Source organism: Magnolia sinica, chromosome 7 (genome assembly GCF_029962835.1).
Source record: "Magnolia sinica isolate HGM2019 chromosome 7, MsV1, whole genome shotgun sequence".
In the NCBI taxonomy this organism is placed as follows: Eukaryota; Viridiplantae; Streptophyta; class Magnoliopsida; order Magnoliales; family Magnoliaceae; genus Magnolia; species Magnolia sinica.
The window spans coordinates 29,477,696-29,498,840 of NC_080579.1; the positions used below are offsets into that span (position 1 = coordinate 29,477,696).

General features: G+C 42.3%; 1 protein-coding gene across 4 annotated transcripts in view; it reads right to left on the reverse strand.

Moving 5' to 3' along the window:
* LOC131251259 (rho GTPase-activating protein 7) overlaps nucleotides 1–20,866 on the reverse strand; it is a 107,704-nt gene extending 86,838 nt beyond the window's left edge. For 2 of the 4 annotated variants that reach the window (XM_058251875.1, XM_058251874.1), the window contains exons 1-2: nucleotides 20,523–20,865; nucleotides 19,470–19,506 (exon numbers count right to left, since the gene is read on the reverse strand). In XM_058251875.1, coding sequence (XP_058107858.1) covers nucleotides 19,470–19,506; nucleotides 20,523–20,576 — 91 coding nt within the window. In that variant the 5' untranslated portion in view covers nucleotides 20,577–20,865. Of the gene's footprint in view, nucleotides 1–19,469; nucleotides 19,507–20,522 lie in introns of all 4 variants that reach the window. The other 2 variants (XM_058251877.1, XM_058251876.1) reach the window with 1 other exon arrangement.
* Nucleotides 20,867–21,145: the final 279 nt, after the last annotated feature.

Sequence of the window (21,145 nt, forward strand, 5' to 3'; positions counted from 1 at the left end):
ACTGGACAAGCCACTTATACTACCACATTAGTTGATAAGCTATTTGCAGTCAATTTGCATTTTACACACACACACATGCAGTCCCACATTTTTGGGTTCCACTGATATCAAAACAGCAACCAAAAACAATTCAGTTAAATGCAGTAATACAGGTAAAGGGATCAGCTGGCTGCCTATGTAAAGTTGGATATGCAACTTTTGAATGTTATTTGCTCTACACTCACCATTGGATATCATATAGGTAGAAAAAAGCTGTATTCGTGTCTCCCTCTTTAAGCCACATTGCTCTAGATTCTTGTCTCCAAGATGATTCTTCCTTTCTAAGAATATCATGATACCCAGACTTGAACACCTCCCTTTCCTCCGCCATCCTTTCCTCAAGATCACCATTCTCCTCCACCATGTCAAATACTTCAATATTACTCAACAATTTCTTCCTTCTAAAATGTGTCAGCCTCCAAAATAATTTTCCTCAGTCTTTTAGCTTGACCTTGAGAGATTGCAGTTTCTCCAACATCCTAAAGCCTGCCCACCCTTCCACATGGAATTGAAATCTCACCACCAATCAACAATCATTTGGACAAAGGCATCATACCCCAAGCAACCATTCTCAAATTCAAAAGCATACACTTCAATAGTCATGCATGATGCCTTTGAGACAAATAGGCACAAATCTGAGGCGGTGTTGGAAGAACTGATTGTGCATCTCCCATGAACTGACTCTAACAATCACGCAATATTAGGAATCAATCAAGCATGCACATGACCAAATCCTCCTGATTGTTTGACAGGGTGAACCTATCACCCCTCAGGGGAAGATTCACCAAGTTATTTGGCAGAAATTCCGCAAACTTCTTCATAGACGTTGTAATGCAGCTCCCTCTCATCTTTTCCTACGAAACCAAAAAATGTTGAAATTGCCATCTGTACACCATGGAAGGCCCCACCTGTTTTTTATGTTGGGATAGCCCAAACATTGGTTCATAATTTCAGGTAATTGTTAGGAACTGCCCATCTATTTAAAAACTGTTCCCTTACTGATGAGCAGACCAAAGAACAACAAATACAAGTCTTTCCAGCTGGGTCCACCGACACCGAGTCACAATTGCTATCCCCTGGCATTCTCCCTGGAAAGAATTAAACATGAAACCTTTATTGCTGGCATTCCATATCTCCATGATCAACCTACGGTTATCTTTTGCCATCTTAGAAAATGGATCCTAACAAAATCCACTCTTCTTCTCTTTGGCAAATCTTTCACAGCCATCATTCAATTGGGGATACCAAGACCACAGACATTCTACGACACTTACTTTGCTGCACTTGGCTGATAACTTTTTCACCCTCTTTTCTGTCCATCGCCTTAAGCCATGCTGACTTCGCTGATCGATCTAGTTCACTAAGATTTTGAATTTGCAAACTCTATTATATTTTTCTAAATGAGGATTAACTGAATCCCTGTGATCCATGTGTTGCAACTTGTTGAACTAGTATTTCAGATCATGATTTCCCCCTCATAAAAACAAAACCAAGCATATTGCTTAGCTCCACCATCCCATCTATGCCCACCCAGGCCAAAGACATAACCATGTTCCTCACAGTCAAGGATTCAATGCATAAATATCTTCATCCTTTTCAATAGCAACTTTAGTTCACTAAGATTTCAAATTTGCAAACTCTATTATATCTTTCTAAATGAAAATTAACTGATTCCCTGTGAACCATGTGTTGCAACTTGTTGAACTACTGTAAAAGATCATGATTCCCCCTTGTAAAAGCAAACCAAGCATGTTGCTTAGCTCCACCATCCCATCTGTCCACCCTGGCCAAAGACATATCTCAAGTGGATCTTCTTAATCCATATTTCCGACAAAAAGAAGAGAAAAGGATATTCATCCAAGGCTCAAAGTAAATAGATCGACCAAACCTTACTGTGAGGCATCAGAGGAGAACATCTGGTGTAGAAGACGAGGAAGCCTCTAGTATGGTAAAACCCTGATTGGTTGCAGGATTGCAATGCACTGGATCCCACACTGAAGTACTCCCTGTGCACGCCAGAGAAGCAGGACATACCTTTTTGCAGACCGAGTCTTCCAACCAAGGTTCTGAACATTGGTCAGATAGGCCTGTAGGCAGAAAACAATATGATACAGACATGATGCAGATGTATTGGACCTGTATCGGCCCGTATGGGCCATATGTTCTATTTATTTGGCCAAAAAAAATCAGGGGAAAATGGAAACTCAAGAATCTTTCGTCTTTCGTATTGGGTTCTGGATATTCACTCAATGGTGTCCTGATATGTCCAGAAGAATGCCGCCTATCAGGATGAAATGTTGAAAGCTGTGTTGAGTCTTTGACCTCAAAATGTTTTATGGTTCTTATAAATTGATATGATACATGAATCTATCAGCTATTATTTTCATCTGCTCATGTACAAACTATAAGACCATCGGCATAGACTATAGAGTACTGAGTAATAGACTATATAGAGTATATGGACTAAAAGACTTTGCAAATTGCAAACCTGACAAAACACCAAAACATGAATATATAATCAATAAACACAGTCCACATATTGCAATTGTACAATGGAAAAACAAAGTGATACAAAAACCAGTAAAATTAACAAAATAATATATCCATTAATCTAAAATATGATTAATCATACCTCGTCTTGGTTTTCTAGGGTTTCTTCTATGCTTAGAGAACTCTCAATCTTCTTCCATACAATCGATCCATTGGTCGATTGATATTTACAGATTGAATGGCCGGAGGGAAGCTGCAGATTAAGGAAAAGATTTATCTTCCTCAAGCTATTGTGGCAAAGCAGAGCTCGCAGGAATCTGAACAGGGAGAATCATCACAGGCTGGGCAGAAGGCTAGGCTTGGGCGCAAAGGGGAAGGGGAAGTTGGTAGAGGAAGGGATCTCTGCAACTCTACCGGAGGACCAAGAAGGATGGCAGGTGGTCTCAAACAGGAAGAAAGGGAGAAAGGAGTACCACAGCCGCTCACTGCACGATTTTCCTACTCTTTTCGTTGAAGGATTTCCCTTGGAATGCACGGTTAGCCACTTCCAAAGCATATTTGGAAGATGCAGTCAAGTGATGGATATAGTTATTCCTCGGGATAGGAAGACGCTGAATCTTTGGGCCTTTGCCTTTGTGCGAATGCAGACAGAGGAGCTGGGGAGTGCAATAGAACAGCTTCATGGCCAGGCTTTTGATGGTAAGCTGATTGTCATACAGAAAGCTCATTATGGTCCAAATGCGACGAATGATGTGGGTGTGTTATTGGGTGGTTTTAAGAGGGCTAGCAGCGGAGCTAAAAGGGGAGAGGGTTTCGTGGTTGTGGCTAGGGCAGAAAAACATAAGCTCCGGGGGGGAGGGGGACACTCTGATCGCATAGGCAGAACAGAGAAAGAGAGGGAGGTTGGAGATAATGGAAAGCCAGTTTTGGTTCCAAAGTCCTTCGTTGAAGCAGTAGTTGGCAATTGTAAGGAAGAAGCAGAAGGGGGTAAAGAAGTTCCAAATGAGGATGATTCTCAGGGTAGAAAAGAGCGGTGAGCATGAAGGGTAATGGAGAACGGAGTCCCGGTAGTTAGCGTCGATCCAAACCTTCTAAAGGAGACCCGGCCTGTATTACAACATTCTTTGTTTGTTAAGACAGGAAAGGGCGCTGCATTACAGGAGGTGCAAGGGTGGTTTTTAGCATATTGCAGGCTTCAGGTGGAAGCATCATTAAGGTGCTGGGAGAAACAGAATTGTGGGTATATGTTTGGCTCGATGCCAACCTCGACCAAATAGTTGCAGCAGCTTTCTGTTCAACGAAACCAGTAATGGTGATAGATTGATGGGCCAAGAATTCCCTTTTTGGTGAAGTGGGAGTTTGGTTTCTGTTGTGGAGGATACCACTAGAGTTATGGGTTACAGATGTCTTTGAAGCCTTGGGGTCGTGCTTAGGTGAAGTTATTGACATCAATCCATTGACTGCTAAGTGCTAAGAGGGAGGAGATTAGTGCAACCAGGATTTGCGTGAGACGAAGAGTAACATGGCAGAATGTAGAGAAGATTACAGTTGATGTTGGAGGGGAGCGAATAGTTGTGGGGGTGGTAAGGAATCAGGGAAGGGTAATCCATGCAGGTGGGTGAAGAATGGGTGAAGAGAGGTGGGGGGGAGCACCAAAGGAGGGGGATTCAAGGTGAGGCGGCATGTGGCAGGGAGTGGAGAGTTGTGCGTCAAAGGGTGGGGGTATGTGTCTCCCATTGGGAGAGTTAGCCAAAGGGGTAGTGAGAGAATAGACGTGATTGAATCTAGACCTCTCTGAGCATTGCGATGCGATGATGGATGATCTGGATCAGCTTCCTTAGTTGGTTCGAAACCGGGGTTAGGTAAGGTAGCATATGAAGGTTTGGGAGAGGGTCAAAGGTCGATTACCTGCTTCAGAAGGAAAATTTCAGCTCGAGCGGACATCAATGGCTCAAGAATAGTGGAGAGAAAGAAACATACTCGAGAGGAGTTCAAGTATGGGGACAAGTGTCCTACATAGTTGGCGAATGGCTCGGATTTGCTTGCTCTCATGAGGACACGTGTCGTAAGAAATGATGTCTAGTCTCTCAAGCACTCGCATACAAACCGTCAATTGACTTGTGCGAAGGCAGCGGTTGACTTTACGTCTCAGATTCAGGTGGCCCCCATGACTCTCAAGCCACAGTTGCCATGTGAGACGTGTCGTGCTATTTATCATCACATGACTCAAAACTTAAAATGCCACACATGGGAGCTAGACTCTAGCATTATAAATCAAGGGAATGGGGGTTTCATATGCTTCAACCTAGAGTTCCCAGCAGATGCAGTGACTTGGCCTCCTCTCCAGCCAAGTGATGGCTTTTTGCTCTTAAGACATCAATTCTCCCATCCTAGTCGGTCAAGGAGGTAGTCTAGACTTCGTATCGGATGAAGATCCTAACGGAGAAGACAACATCTTGGATCTGGAGGACGTAGACCCGCTCTATCCAACTACAGAGGTGGCAAGTGTCGAATGTATGATGATGCTCTTAATGCCTTTAACATGACACCCCTTGAGGCAGTTAGGGAGCTTCCATGTCGGGCAAGTGATCATCCCCTGTTCCCTTCCTTGAAGATTCCTATCGAGCTTCTGAAGGATATAGTGCGATGTTGAAAGAGGACTTGGCATGGTATAGATATATGTTGGAACTAGTGGGGAAGAAGGTTGATCTGTCTTTCAGAGCAAATAATGATGATGTTCACACCTTTATCCAATTCGTGGAGAACAAAGGTAACCAGAAGATGCAAAAAGTGCAAAGGCAGAAGACCAAGAGGAAGATTCCCAAGGGGTGGAGAGAATTAATCGACCAGGAGTGTTCGGTGAGCTACGAATCACACAGCACTAAAAGTGGTAGCAAGAAGGGAAGGAGCTTGCTAAGCTAGAATCTAAGGTGACTAGGTACTAAAGCAAAGAAGATACACGTTAGGAAGGTACGTACAAAATATAAAGCTCAGATTCTTTCAATTTAAGAGACAAAACTCGAAACATTTTATTCAATCCGCCTCGACTCCATCTGGGGTGTAATGAATGTGGAAGGTGCTTCAAGAGGAATTGCAATTGCGTGGAATAGGGATCCTAGGAGTTAGTAGGCAACGTTGTAGGTTCCTTCACATTTGTGTATGGGCCATGCACACCCAAACGAAGGGAACTACTATGGAAAGAGATCAATGAAGCCAAACTGAGATTCAATTACCCATGGTGACAGTCACAAGGTTAAAAAAAGTACGTAGGGGTTTGAAGAGTGGGTTACGTCTATCAAAATGATTGATGTTCCAATGTGTGGTGCTGAATATACTTGGACCAATAGCCAAGAACAGTCAATTATGTCCAAATTGGACAGATTTCCTTTGTCCGCAAATTGGGTTGATAGGTACCCTATGGTTTCATCGGAGTGTTTGCAGAACAATATCCAATCATCGACCAATATTGTTGGATGCAGACAATGAGAGTTGGAGCCCAAAACTGTTCCAGTTTGAACTAATGTGGATGGAAGTAGATGGATTTTTTTATCTAGTTAAAAACTGTTGGCAGTCAAATTGAATGAATGGATAACAAGAAGGTGTTCCATGCATAACAAGCTCCATTTCTAATGCAGTATACCAATACAGACTCTCCATTCGAGCAATCCCGATTCAACTTCATTGTCAACATAGTGCATAAGTGCAAGAAAGGAGTTCTATGGAGGACAACGTAACGAATGAGGAAAGAGACAACACCGTGGATAACCAACATCGACGAGATCGGCAGCAACAAGAACGAAATCGACGAGACACGGAAGTGAGGGAAGTAGCTAACGCTAGTCTATCCAAGGATAAGAACGTGGGGGAACCAACGGATCTACATCAGGAAAACTGATCGGCAACATCCGTAGGATGGACTAAAGTCAAGCGAAGAAAAAGGAAACCCCCAGTTTCGGATAAGAAAGACAGAAAGTTTTCAAGCTACCCAACCCTATTCGTCAAAGGATATCCGATTAGATGGCTCCCTATTAACATTGCAAGAGTGTTTGGTTGGGCTGGAGCAGTCATGGATGTCGTTATGCCTAGGGACATTGTATCCAGGCAATACAGAGGATTTGATATCCAGAGCATTGTTTATGCTTCATGGCGAACGTTTTGGAGGGGTTCCGCTTCTGGTTCAAAGAGCGAGATTTGGCCCAGATCGGACAGGTAGGAAACTTAACCGCCCTCCTCCCAAAAATTCCAAGAAGGCGCTGCCGGTTAATCGCCAAAGCAATTCCCTTCCAGTAAATGGATCCTCATACAAGGATGCTTTAATCAATTCAGAAGCCTCGTTGAAGTCGATTCAGCCCCAAAATACTAATCTGAGGACTAGTAATGAGGAGGTTAGGAAGAAGCAAGTCAAACCAAAGGTTTCAAACGATGCCTATATTTTGCGAATTAACCAAGAGCGTGTAGAACAATCCAAGAAAGATTTGTTGGACTCAGTTGTGATCAGTACTAGAGAAGGGGTTTCCAGTCCTCAAGTCAGGAATTGGATCGATAGTTGTTGTAGAATCTGACCTTCACAATATTCCATTAAACGCATAGGTTACAATGAGTTGTGGGTCAAGCTGTGTCCGGGTCTGAAACTGGACATTTTTATCATGGTAGGGGTGATACACACAGACGGTCCAATTTCAAGAGTGCAAGGCTGGGACGAGTTTTCCATTTTTGGATTGGAGGAGGTGTGGATCCTCATCTGGGGTATTCCTCTTGAATTCTGGTACGATGAGTTCTTCATCTCAACAGCAAAACTCCTAAGCTCACTCGTCAAACTGGATCTCAAAACTAAGCTTGGCGAGGAGATGGCGGTTGCTAGAGTTCTCATCCGTAGAAATAAAGGAGATTCTCTTCCGAACTAAATCCATGCTTTTGTGGATGACAGAGAGATTTCTCTCCCCTTATAGAAGGAAGAGAAGCATACTCTGATCCCCATATGGGGTGATCTCTGGCATGCAAAGGAAACCTACTCCCCCGGTCTCGGCCATGGCTGCTGGAGCTAAGCACGAGGGAGTTCGGTTTCAGTGCTCCCGGGGAGTACCCAATCCTGCCTCTGCTCCTTCACCTACCGCAAACAATGATCGCGACAGCGAGTGGTCTTTTCGTCAGATGCGTGGTGCTTAAGCTTCTTCCCATCGCGCTACTTTCGCTGGCGGTGAGACACGTGGCATTGAATATCGCAATCAGACAACAGATATCATGCCACGTAGCAGCCTCAATTCTGTCAATCTCTGGGTGTCAGATCGCAACATCAGAGAACAGTCAATAGGGATGCATGGCGGACCCGGCGTGGAAAGGCAAGGACCCGCACCCAGTCCCGGAATCGGCGTGAAAAGGCAAGGATCGGGACCCAATGGATCCAAAAGGGCCAAATCAGGTCCTGATGGTATCGGGTCTCGGGTCGACTTATGTTCATCGGATCTCGCACCTTTCAACCTAAACCTACCCTTGGAGACGAACCCGATTGCAGACTGAAGGTTAGTTTATCATCTTAACAGCCCGACTGACTCTTATGTCATCATTTCAGCCCCCTCAGGCAAGGCTCCCTCTCCAATCAACCCCTCCCATGTGCGGCATAATCTCTCTCCGGCTCCAACCTCCCAATAGTTGAAGTTAGAGGTGTACATTTGTGACCCGATTCGGCAGATCCGACCCGATCCAACCCGATCTGGCCCATTCCGAACAGATCCGACTGCCAAGATTGGGCCTGATCGGGTTGTGATTTCCAGATCCGATTTTTTCCGGATCGGGTCCAGATAGACCTCTGTCCGGACCGACCCGACCCGGATACTCGAACCAAAGGGACCCGAACCGCACCGAATAGACCCGGACCGATAGGCGGGCGGGTAGTATAAAATATATTTTTTATTTTTTACCCTAACTTTCCTAAAAATGGATGGACAATGTGGATAAAACACATAGATTGGATAAAATATGTTGATCAGGACCCAGATGAATGGAAAAAATAAATATCAGCTTGATCCAAAACTTTTATGGCCTACAAAACGTTTTTAATGGTCAAAATTCATTCAACACTGTTTTCTATAATGTGGTCCACTTAAGATTTCAATATACCTCATTTTTTTTCTAATAACTTAAAATTATCTTTAAAAATAGATGGAGGGCATGAATGAAACACATACATCATGGCGAGGCCCACAGAGCACCGACGTCCGGTGGCAAGGGGAGTAGCCAGTCCGTCTCCAGTACAACTATACTGGCCTGACGTCTGGCCTCCTCGAGCTCCGAGTTGTACGAACGGTTCAAAGGAGATCAAAGATATATGACCCCACAGTGATGTATTTATTAGATCTACGCCGTTCATATATTTTTAGAGATCGTTATAGAGTATTATTCAAAAAATGAATAATATCCAAAGATCATTTGGACCACACAACAAATAGCAGCATAGAATGATTTTCACTGCTAAACCATTCGTGTGGTCCACATGATAGTTAGATCTGTCTTATTTTTCGTCTCAAGCCTTAAGACAAGGTCACTAAATGGATGGACGGTTTGGATATAACACATCCCATGATCACACCCCTAGAACTTGCTAACGTCAAAACAAGAGAGTCCCAGACTTTTGTGAAAACTGAAAAGACGACACTGCACTTTCGTGCAGTGCACGTCAACAATATAACACCTCCAATGTAATTGCATATATGTTCTTTCAGATACATGTGGGGCCCACCTTGATGTATATTTTTTATCTAAGCCGTTCATCAATTTTGACATATCATTTTAGACATTGAGCACAAAAGTGTGGTATATTGAAGGCTGAAGTGGACCACACCACATGAAATAGTTGGACTAAATTCCAACGATCCGAATCTTACCCAACCTGATCCGACTCGGGCAGGGTGACCAAGTTGGACTCGGTTCGGGTCAGGTTAGCAAGTGTCGGATCTGTCCAAGTCAGGCGACCCGGACTTGGTCCCGGGTCGGATCGAGTTCAGATTAAGCTACTGTGATTTCGAATCTATTCGGATTATGCCCGATCCGGTCCAACCCGGACCGATGCCCAGCTCTAGTTGAAGTCGACGGCGAACCGGTATAAATACAATCATTCCCCGCTGATCGATTCAACCCTCAGGAAGATCCTGGGCGCCGAAAGTTCTGAATTTGACCAAGGTTCATATCAATCGGAAAACCCACCTTCCCCAACGACCCTGCCCTCTTCCCCTTTCTTCTCTATGCGACTGGACAAATCAAAGCCTCCTAACGCTTTTTCAGGAAGAACCAGATATTGAGGTTATAGAAGCAGAACCACTGCAGATTCGTGCGGGCTCTGTTCCGGCTCACGAAGAAGTCGCCATCAAGCTGACCGCAGGTGATTCTAATAGAACTAATTTTCTACAAACGATTTAGAGGAAGATGTGGATCAGAGACACAATAGGCCACGTTGGCAGATCTCTAGGCCTATCTTTCGAAGACTGTCCGGAGGACGTCATAGCCCTATTCCACTATGTGGAGTCTCATGGCAGACCCCTCTCAGATACGAAGTCGCCAAGAAGCCATCGCTCCAGATCCTGCAGCAGCAGAGAATTGCTTCGTCTTGAGGATTGCCCAGGAATTTCATATGATTCCACAAGTAGGGGTAGCTATCAAGGACTTCGGGGAAGTTCGGTTGCCCAATGAAGTTTATTTCATGGAACGTTAGGGGAGTGGGGTCCAAACAAAAAAGAAGGTTAATAAAAGACACCTATGATAGGAATAATCCAGATGTCGCTTGTTTTCAGGAAACGAATATCGACAGATTTGACGACAGGTTGATGGGTTCCCTCTAGAAGGCTAGAGATGCAAAAGGGGTAGTTCTGGACTCTACTGGCAGCGCTGGAGGTATTCTGGTTGCTTGGAAATCATCTTAGTGGTTTCTCCTCAGCAGTTAGGTCGGCTCCTTCTCGGTTTCGGTTAGGCTGCAACACATCTCTTCGGGATTTAGCTGCCTGTTATCCTCAGTTTATGGCCCTACTCAAGAAGCTTATAGGAATCAATTCTAGGATGAAGTTACTGCCTCTAAACAGATGTTTGCAAGGCCCTGCTGTATTGTGGGGGATTTCAATATTATCAAGTTTGCTAAAGAAAAGTCCCACGGGAATACGGTGACTCCAGCGATGGCGTCCTTCTCTCGTTGGATTGACAATCAGGAGTTAGTGAATCTCCCATTGCTTGGTTCCAGATTTACTTGGTCCAATGGGAGAGCAAATCCCATCTTGTGCAGACTTGACAGGTTTCTTGTATCCCCTGATTGGTTGGAATTCTTCCCCTCAACCTCTCAATCTGTCCTTCCTAGAACCACGTCTGACCACTGCCCTCTCATCCTTGATGTTGAAGAGCAAAACTGGGGCCCCAAACCCCTTCGATTTGATTCTTCCTGGCTTAAAATTCATGGTTTTAGTCAAATGGTTTCTGATTGGTGGTCTGGGTTCCTGGTTGATGGGTTTGCAATTTTCGGGCTTAGCTCTAAACTAAAAGGCTGAAGGAAGCTTTGAAGCAATGGCGCTAGAGGGAATTGTGAATCAGGGAACAGGAATCAAATTCTCTATTATCTGAACTGCTCAGCATTGACGTTCAGGCTGAAGTGGCTCCGATGTCTTCAAATACTAGAAGATTCCAGTTAATCCAATCTCTTGCTGGCAAGGCTCTCAAAAAAGAAATATCCTAGAAACAGAAATCTCTGACAAAATGGATTAAAGAAGGTGACAAAAATACTCGTTATTTCCATAGCATTGCTAGTATGCACGCTAGGAATAATAAAATCAACAGTATAGTTGTGAATGGGGTTCGGATAGAAGACAAAGACATCATAACAGACAAGATTGTATCTTCCTACAGTACTCTACTTAAGGGAGAAGAATGGCGTAGGCCAACTTTGGAATCTCTTCAGTTAGACAGGATCTCGTCCGTGGAGGCTAACATGCTAGAATCCCCCTTTTCAGTGGAAGAAGTAAAACAGGCGATTAGATTCTCTCGGTGGCGATAAGGCTCCAGGTCCTAATTGTTTCCCCATTATCTTTTTCCAACACTTCTGGGAAGTGATTCAAAAAGATGTGATGGACATCTTTTATGAATTCCACGATAGAAGCAGGATATCAAAAGGCCTTGGGGCCTCCTTCATTGCTCTTATTCCTAAAATGTCGGGGGCAGCCTCTCTCAAAGATTTCAGGCCGATTAGCTTATTGGGAGGTCCCTATAAAATTCTTGCAAAAGTTCTAGCGTCCCGATTAAGGAAGGTAATTGGGAAGATCATCTCAGGTAATCAATGTGCTTTCATCTCAGGTAGACAAATCGTGGATGCGGCCCTCATTGCTAATGAATGCCTGGATTCTAGTCTTAGATCCGGTTCGAAGAATATTATATGCAAGTTGGACATAGAAAAGGCCCATGACCATGTCGACTGGGGCTTTCTGCAGTATATGTTGAATTGGATGGGGTTTGGGGAAAAGTGGAGAGCTGGGATGAGAGAATGCATCGAGTCGGCTCACTTCTCTATCCTTCTCAACGGATCCCCTAAAGGCTTCTTCAAGAGCTCGAGAGGTCTAAGGCAAGGAGACCCCCTTTCCCCTTTTTCTATTTCTTATTGTAGGGGAGGCATTATCTAGAATGCTGGCTCAAAGGTCAATCGGAAGGTATTTTAAGCGGGATCAAAGTTAAAGGTATGACCAGTCCGATCTCTCATATTCAATACGCGGACGACTCCTTAATCTTTTCCGATGCCAATACAGACAAGGAGGAAAACCTTCGTACCACAATTCGTTGCTTCGAGGCAGTTTCAGGCCTGAAAGTTAATATGGCGAAATCCAAGCTATTTGGGATCAACATGGAGAGAGAGGAGATCGAAACTCTTGCAAAAGCTTTCGGTTGTTCCGCGGCCTTCTTCCCGTCTTCCTTTGTGGGTCTCCCCTTATGCATAGGTTCGCCGCCTAAAAGGATGTGCGAGAGTCATTTCCAAATTTGAGATATATCTTGCTAGATGGAAGTGTCGATATCTATCATTAGGAGGTCGCCTCACCCTAATTAAAGCAACTCTCTCCAATCTCCCAATATATTTTATGTCCCTCCTCAAATGTTCGATCTCGGTGTTGACTACCCTTGAAAAATTAAGGCAGGATTTCCTTTGGCACGGCAAGGAGGACAAGAAGAAATTCCATCTTCTTAATTGGAAAGAGGCGTGTCTTCATATCTCGGATGGTGGAGCAAGGGTTAAAGACCTCAAGGCTATGAATAGAGCCTTACTCGGCAAGTGGATTTGGAGACAAGGGGCGGAAGATGGGAGTTTCTGGAACTCCATTATCAAGCATAAATATGGGAGATCAGCCGGTGGGTGGTGGACCAAAGACACGTCCTCCTATAGGGCGTCGGCCATCTAGAAGGATATCTTGAAGATGAAAAAAGAGGTGCTCACTGGCGTCAATTTTGCTCTCGGTAATAGGGCAAATAGGAAGATATTTATGTAGGGGACTTGCCTCTTAAAACTAGATTTCTGAATATATTCCTCGTCGTCCCTGATAAGGAAATTTATTTGGCTAGTTGTTATACTGTGACCAACGGCAAGATTGTGTGGAATGTGACTTGTAGAAGGAACTTGCAAGACTGGGAGATTTGCGAATTTGTTGATCTCCTGAATTGCATCTACGCTACTTTTCCTATCCACTCTTCCTCTGACAGCATTATATGGAGACCGGAAAAATCCTGCAGATTCTCAGTTCGATCTCTTTACAATCGGATACACATGTATCTGACCGCTCCTGATCTTAGTCAATCCTCCCACTTCTGGAAATATGATGCCCCCCCTAAGGTCGTGGCTTTGGCAAAAAAAAAAAAATTTCTTAACTGTAGACAATCTAAGGAGAAAAGGGATGATCCTTCCTAACATTTGCTTATGTTGTATGCGGGAAGAAGAAACAGTCAACCACCTTTTAGTGCATTGTCTTTTCATCTCCTCTATATGGTCATATTTCTTCCTTCAGTTCAACATCAGCTGGTGCGTTCCTGTTGAGACTAACCTTCTTCAAGCGTGGCATGGGGTTCATATCGGAAAGGTTAGGACGAAGATTTGGAGGATGGTTATTCTTGTTGTTTGGTGGTCAATTTGGGAAGAAAGAAACAACAGATGTTTTAGGGATATCTCCAATCCCGAAGGGGTCGTCTCGTCGAAGGCAAAGCGGAGTTTAATTGAATGGGCCACTCATGTAGATTCCCTGAAGGGCTGCAATTTCCTTTTCTTAGGTGTTTTGTTTTGTCTACTATCTCAGGGGGCTCTTTTCTTATTGTTGTAATCCTTTTCGTTTTTTAATATAATCGTCATCTTTCAAAAAAAAAAAAAAAATTTTGAATGAATGGAAGAAGGATTTTCAAAATAATAGGGTAAAAGCCATGGAAGGCCTACTAAGTGAAATTCATGAATCATTAATGCAGAGGCATTTTCACACTAGGCTCGAGTGGGGTTGCCTGTGGGATGCAAGGACACACTCGGGGTGGGCGGGCAGTGTGAGGCGGGTGGCTTGTGTGAGGCAGGCCCCACCCGTGTGAGACGGGTGGCATGTGTAAGGCGATACCCATGTGATTTGGGGCCCACGAGGGGGGTTCGGCTGAGGTTCTAACACATGAGATGTGGGGCCTAGGCTATGAGATAAAGGGATTGATTCGCAATGCTCTAACGGTTCGAGCTTTTAGAGCAAGTGGTTGATTGTCCTGCATCAAATTGGTATTAGAGCGGGAGGTCTCGTGTTCGAGACTCCTCATGGGGGGTGATTAATGCAGGGGCATTTTCACACCTCTAAGGAGGACCGACAAAAACGTACATTATTGTCATCCGAATACTCAAAGTACTTGAAGGATAAAGAGATCAAATGGCATCAGAGATCGAGGGCTTTGTGGCTAAAGAAAGGTGATAAGAACAAGCAATTCTTTCACAGATTGGAAAAGGAAATTAAAGTTGCAATTGACTCGTTGGGCAAAGACAAGGCTCCAGGGCCTAATAGATACTATTTGCTTTTTACCAAATTTTTTGGATCATGGTTAAGACGGATGTGGAGTTTGTAGAAGAATTTTAAGGGAATGAGAAATTGTCTAAAGGGATAGGGGGACTTCTTTCATAGCACTTGTCCCGAAGAGAGGAGCCGAATCACTAAAAGGCTTTTGACCCATTAGTCTTATTGGAAGCCCGTATAAGATATTGGCCAAGATTCTAGCAGCCAGATTCAAGTCGATGTTAGCTTCAATTATCTTTGTGAATCAAGGAGCCTTTGTAGCAAATAAGCAAATTTCAGATGGTGCCCTTCTCGCCCATGAATGCATCGGCTCAAGATACAATGAATTAAAGGGGTGGTATGCAAACTAGACATCGAGAAGGCCCATAATAATGTCAACTTGGGGTTTCTGGAATATATGATGAAAATAATAGGGTGCGGGAACAAATGGATATGTTGGATCATGGATGCATGAATGCTCCTCCCCCACAACCTTTACAGTCTTGGTGAACAGCTCTCCTAAAGGTTATTTTAAAGCCTCTATAGGCTTAAAGCAAGGGGATCTTCTCTCCCTCTTCTTGTTTAGTAGAGGCATTAAGCAAAATGTTGTCAAAAGGTCAAGAGGTGGGGCTTATTTCTGCTTTCGAAGGAGCGCAAGATGGCCGGACATATCACTCCCACCTGCAATTCACGGATGACACTATTCTATTTAAAGAACATCTCAGCATCTTCATGTTATTCATGGGTTCATGAAATGGATTGCAATGTCCGTCATGCAGAAGAGCTCTATCAGATGAGGACATGGCACAATTCCCTCAGTTGTTAATGCGGCTTCAACATTTTCATCTTTGGGAACATTCTTAGTTAAAAATTCTATAAGATGCTTATAGTTCCTGAGGCGTCAAGAAGGCAATAGTTCTTCCATGCGTTCTAGCATGGTAGCAATTTCCCAAAAGAAAAGCAGTTGACTTGGTGGCTTGGTAGTGTGGAACACATGGCAAGAACGAAATCAAAGATGCTTCCTCAACAAACACAGACCGTGGGGTCAAATAGTTGGGGAATCCAAAAAGGGAGATTTTAGAAGTGGGTGAATGGGAATCAAGATATAAATGTAGCCTTTGTGACTTCTATGTTTGGGTTGTAAGAGCTTGTATCCATGATTTTTGTGGATCTATATCATATTTGGATATTTCAATGTAGGATATTGGACTGTATTTCTGTTGTACTTTTTCAGCTTAATAAAATCATTTTGTTCACTCTTCAAAAAAAAAAAAATGTTATAATATAAAAAGCTACATTTTGTATGTATTCATTTAATCATATAACTATTTTAGTGTTACAAATTACAAAAACATTAAGAAAATGATGAAAAGGATTAAAAATAATAAATAAATAAAGTAGAAAAATTGTGGCTTTTTTTTAACATTGGTTAACATTTTATTAACAAAGGCCATAGACAAAATATACAAATATATAAGAAAAATCAGAAAAATACAATTACAACTCAAGCCAACTATCCGGAAATTGGGCAATAGCCTTCAATGCAATCGCCCATTCCTTCACATGCATATTTGCCCTGTTGAACACCTCCAAGACTCACCCTGCCTGATTCCTAAAACAACGAGTAATTCTTTCTAGCCAAAAAAACCAAATCCCTATAAGAAGACTTGGGCGCCAAACTTTAGACCCCAACTTACTTAAAACACCTCCATGCCACATCAAAAAGAATTAACCAATGGAGTTCAACCACACCTAGCTTACTTCAAACATATTGAATAAGTTTTCCCACAGTTTCTTTGCGAATGAACAATGAATAAATAAATGATCCACCATTCCTCATCCTAGAAACACAGTGCACACACATTTGATAGAATCATCTTCCTTTCGCATAGGTTATCAACCGCAAGCACCTTGTTCCATCCCACAAGCCATGCCAGAGCAGCCACCTTTGGAGGCACACCATAATGCCAAACATAAGTTGATTGACCGACCCCACCACTGAGCATCTTGAAGAACGATTTAACTGAAAATTTTCCTAACTTTTCTTTTAACCACAACATCGAATCTAATTCAGATAGCACTGGTTGCACCTTGGAAAGTAACTTCAACAAATCTACAAACCCCTCGAACTCTTCATCATATAAATTCCTTCTACACGACGGAACCTAAATAACCTCCTCATCTTGCAAATTAAAGCAACTTGCAACCAAACCATCCGCACCACACTGACAACCTCGCTAACGTAGGGAAGACCTTACCCAATTTCTACTCCCCAACCCATATATCCTCCCAAAACCTAATATTCAATCCATTACCTAAGGAAAAACCAACCCCTTCCTGTACCTTGCTTTTTACCAAAGCCACTAATTTCCAAAGTCAAGATGACCTATACAACGACGAGGGTTTACCCAATTATCAAGTTTTCTCCAAAATGGAAAACCCAACTTCAATTTGTCAACTCACCCTTGAATTTTTTTTCTTTTTTTTTTTTTATCTACAAGACATAGCTTAAATCTATTTTTTTTTTTTTTTTTTTTTAAAAAAAAAAAAAAAAAAAAATCGCCTACATTTCCTTTATCCAAGCTCAAAATGAGAAAAAAAAAATTAAAAAATTAAAAAATGTTGCGGTTGTGCGTATGCGTATGACCGGATATGAGGATATCTCGAAGCTTATACAAGCAGATACACCTAAGAACACATGTGAGGCAACTGTAAACCCAGGTATCATTCCTAGGATGTGCCAATATAGGGCCAATGTGTGTCCATTTTTTTTTCATCCATGCTTCTACCAAATAGTCATGGTGAATTTCAGCAAGGTTTGCATTCAAATTAAGACACTCGAAAGATATCCTCACCAACATAATTGAAGTACTTTGTCTTGTTGGTTCTTCTTTACCATTATTGAAAGCAAACTTTCCCACCTCTAGCACATGGATGGACTCCTTGGTTAAGTGTTAGGGTAATTGCATAAAAAATTACAGGAGATAATTCTATCCCTCCAATCAAGGCAAGCAAACTCACAAAAATTTCATAACTAAGCACGAGGCTTCTACTATGTTGACTACTCAACTGTTAATTTTATTTTTAGCATGAGTTCGAAGCCTTATTTGAGCATTCAAACTCATAGCGTTATTAATTCATCTCAATTTTGTGAGTAATTATCCACCACGAAACACATCATGGGGAATTGCTCCTTGTCACAAATCTTGTATGATGCAATAGCTCAAAAACTTGTGCTTCTAATAAGCCTACTTAACTATTCAAGTTTTTCTTTTAATTTTAATGTGAGCTCTAAAACTTTAAACCATCCAAATTCATTGTTTTTGTTGATTACTTTTGAATTCTCATAGGCCGTCCGTCCGCCAACGAAATGCATCATGGATTGTTGTTCCATTTCCACGAATCACGTCCATTTTGATAGGTCAAAAAATAAGTCGATACATTCATTGAACTCCTTCATTTGCTTCATTTTGTCAACTCTAACATTGCAATTGTGAATAATCCATCAAAATAAGACGTTATTAAAGCTACTCCTTCATAACCATCCAAGATTTGATAGGTGGTTTGCTAGATGATTCCCAGGATTCTGCTTTTTTTTTTTTTTTTTTTTTGAAAGATGATTCCCAGGATTCTTACAAACACTGCCAGCAAATTGAAGCAATACTCTTCCCTTTCTCCTTGACAAACTCAACTTTCTATCCGTCATCTCCTTTCAATTGAAGCTGTCCATACTAATTCACCAAAAAGGAACGTTTCAGAATTTGATTTTCAACACAAAGCAGCTACGTAGAGGGAAACTCCTCAATCTCAACCTTCAAGGAACAATGTTTTGTTATTCTAACTCTCACATGCTAGGACATCTTTATGATCACAATCAGAAATATTTGCCGCCTCAGTAGCATCAAAAGCACCATTTTGATAACCCTCGTCGCCTTTGAATAAATTGACAAGCTACAACCCTCTATCTCTTGCAACAATCGGATCAGCGATTTCCATCAGAAGGCTGTCAACGTGTTGTCTACATTGCATCTCCAACACAGATCAATCCAACTGTGTATACATGCTTCTATTGCTTCAACATGTTGATTAAGGTTGATCCTCGCTCCACCCTTGCCTCCTTGCCACACGCAATGCACCATGGAAATCAAGCAAACCATAGGAAAGAACTTGATGCTATACCAAATAAGGTATGCAAACAAGATAAAAATCCTTTTTCAATTTCAACATCCCCACAAACAATCTCACAGACCAAATAGAGATAACATTAAATTATTGGCGCAGAAATCTCAGCAAAATGACATTAATCTAGGACAATTCAAAAAAAAAAAAAAGGAAAGGTGGCAAATCTCACCCATGCTTTTTAGGGTTTTCTACCAAGTATCCAATCATTTTCTGCTTTTTTTTTTTCTATTGAGTAACAAAATGTTATTAATTATTAGATAGAAGGGAGATACGAAGGAGAAAAGACTAAGGGATGGGAAAATGAGTTGATGAGTATTGAACTGCAATTCTTGGCATAACAGTGGGATGCTCATTCTCAGCATAGCAGCAAGATGTCCTTGACCACTCATATAAATATTGAATTGAAATTCAATATCTTTTTATCTTAATAAATGTATTAGTGTAGAAGCACATAACTTGTGTCTAGAAATGTATAGTTGTATCCACATCCAAAAAACAAGATGCATCTATGAGTGAGTGCGTGCATGTATTAGAGAAAAAGATGGAGCAGGATTGCATGAATACTGTCTAAAAGTAGAAATCCAATCAAATTCAAAAGTCAGCTCCTCAAATAGATTCATGCATGCAGATAACCATGTAGTTTCAGCATGCACTAACAAGTTAACTACATTGCTGCATAAACATACAGATTCCCACCAATACCTGATCAGAGAGATGAAACAAATAACAAGGCAAACTAACCTTTTGACGATATGAAAAGTGGGCCACTCTTGAAAACCTGTGGAATAAACTCAAAAGTTACAGAAGCTACAAAGAAATAGCTGAAGTGCTATGCATCTAAAGGTCTAGTAAGAAATTATCATGCACCTTGGTAGACCACAAAAAGCAGTAAAAACTCTGAAAACATCTGGAAATAAATTGTGTATTGTATTCTAGAGGATAAGTCTCCTGTTTGTGACGAACAGGGAGTTCCCCCATAGTTAACTGAATTTGTAAATGTGGAACCCTTTGGTAGGTTTATCCCAAAAAAAAAAAAAAGAATTCCCAAGTTGGAAGATCCTAACCATTGAATCTTATCATTTCTCCATAGGATGAGGACCGTTGGCACATTTCTTAACCATGTATTTACATGCCAACAGTGGAAAAGTTAAGAGTTCACCAATTGAAGAGAGTTTCTGGGTATGGTCCATCCATGATGGGGGCCACCAGATAAGCTGCTTTGAAAAACCAACCATGGGCCCCACATGTACAGATTCAGTACGAACAGGGACCTTCCCTGTACGTCACAAACAGAGAACTCAGCCTCTGTAACTCTACAAGGAAAACACTAGAAAAATTAACTCCCTTGAGCAAGCATTTTTGCACGTCCCTCCCTCTCTCAATCTCTAACATACATAAGGCAATTGTCCAAGGTAATTGGAGCCACTGACCTCATAGACCACCGGTTAGACGGGTAACCTAAAAGTCACTGTAATTGTATGACCTCAGCTGTCTAGTTGGCGAAAATTCCGCGCATTGGAACTGGCGCACTTCCGCTCGCACTAACATCAGACGTATTTCAGGTCCTACCTAAGATGCATCTGATGTTAATGCGGGACGGAAACCGCAGAAACCACAAAGGCCGAATTTGGCAATGCAAATCGCAGGCAATGAGCAAATACTAGCAATACTAAGAGAGGTGAGGATGATGATATTTACGCCCCAATTTCTTACAAAATACCACCATTTGAATGGACTCGATGAATACTATGAAATTAAAGAGGCAGGGAAAGAAGAGAAGAGGGCAATCCATACCGTATTTGTAACAGCGGTTCTGGGACGCTCGAACGGCGCCAGAGAAGCCGACATTTTCTGATGAGCCAAAGTATCTGCAGATGCGGAGCATTTCAACCTAGAAAGCTAAAACCACTACCCCCAGAAGAAGAGAATGAACTGCTCATCTCTCATCGAAGCTAGCCGCGGAAAGAATGGGCTCAGATGGTATTTTTATGCAGCTGCAATGGCCGGGATCTGGACTTGCAGAGAGAGAAAACTAGGGTTTTGAAGGAATGAGAAGGAGACGACACCTGAAGGAAGCAAACAACACAGCCTCTCCCTCTACCAAATCTCCTCTCTCTCTTTCCCCTTTTCAGTGGCGAATGTTAGCTTCTTCAAAAAGTTAAAAGATTAGGTAGCCCGTAACTCAGAAGTTATACCGTACTCTGCCAGACTATGGAATATCATGCGCATGCATGTAACCTGGTCAAAGTTCAATGCCCCACGGGGTACGAAGCCTGTCCCAGCAACCACGCTGAAACTGATGATCATACACCATCAAAGATGTGGTCATGAAATGTGCAACTAAAATTCGATTTATCAATGGCTCAGATTTCATAGAAATTGTTTTGTTGATCTAATTGTCCTGCGGGATAGTTTAG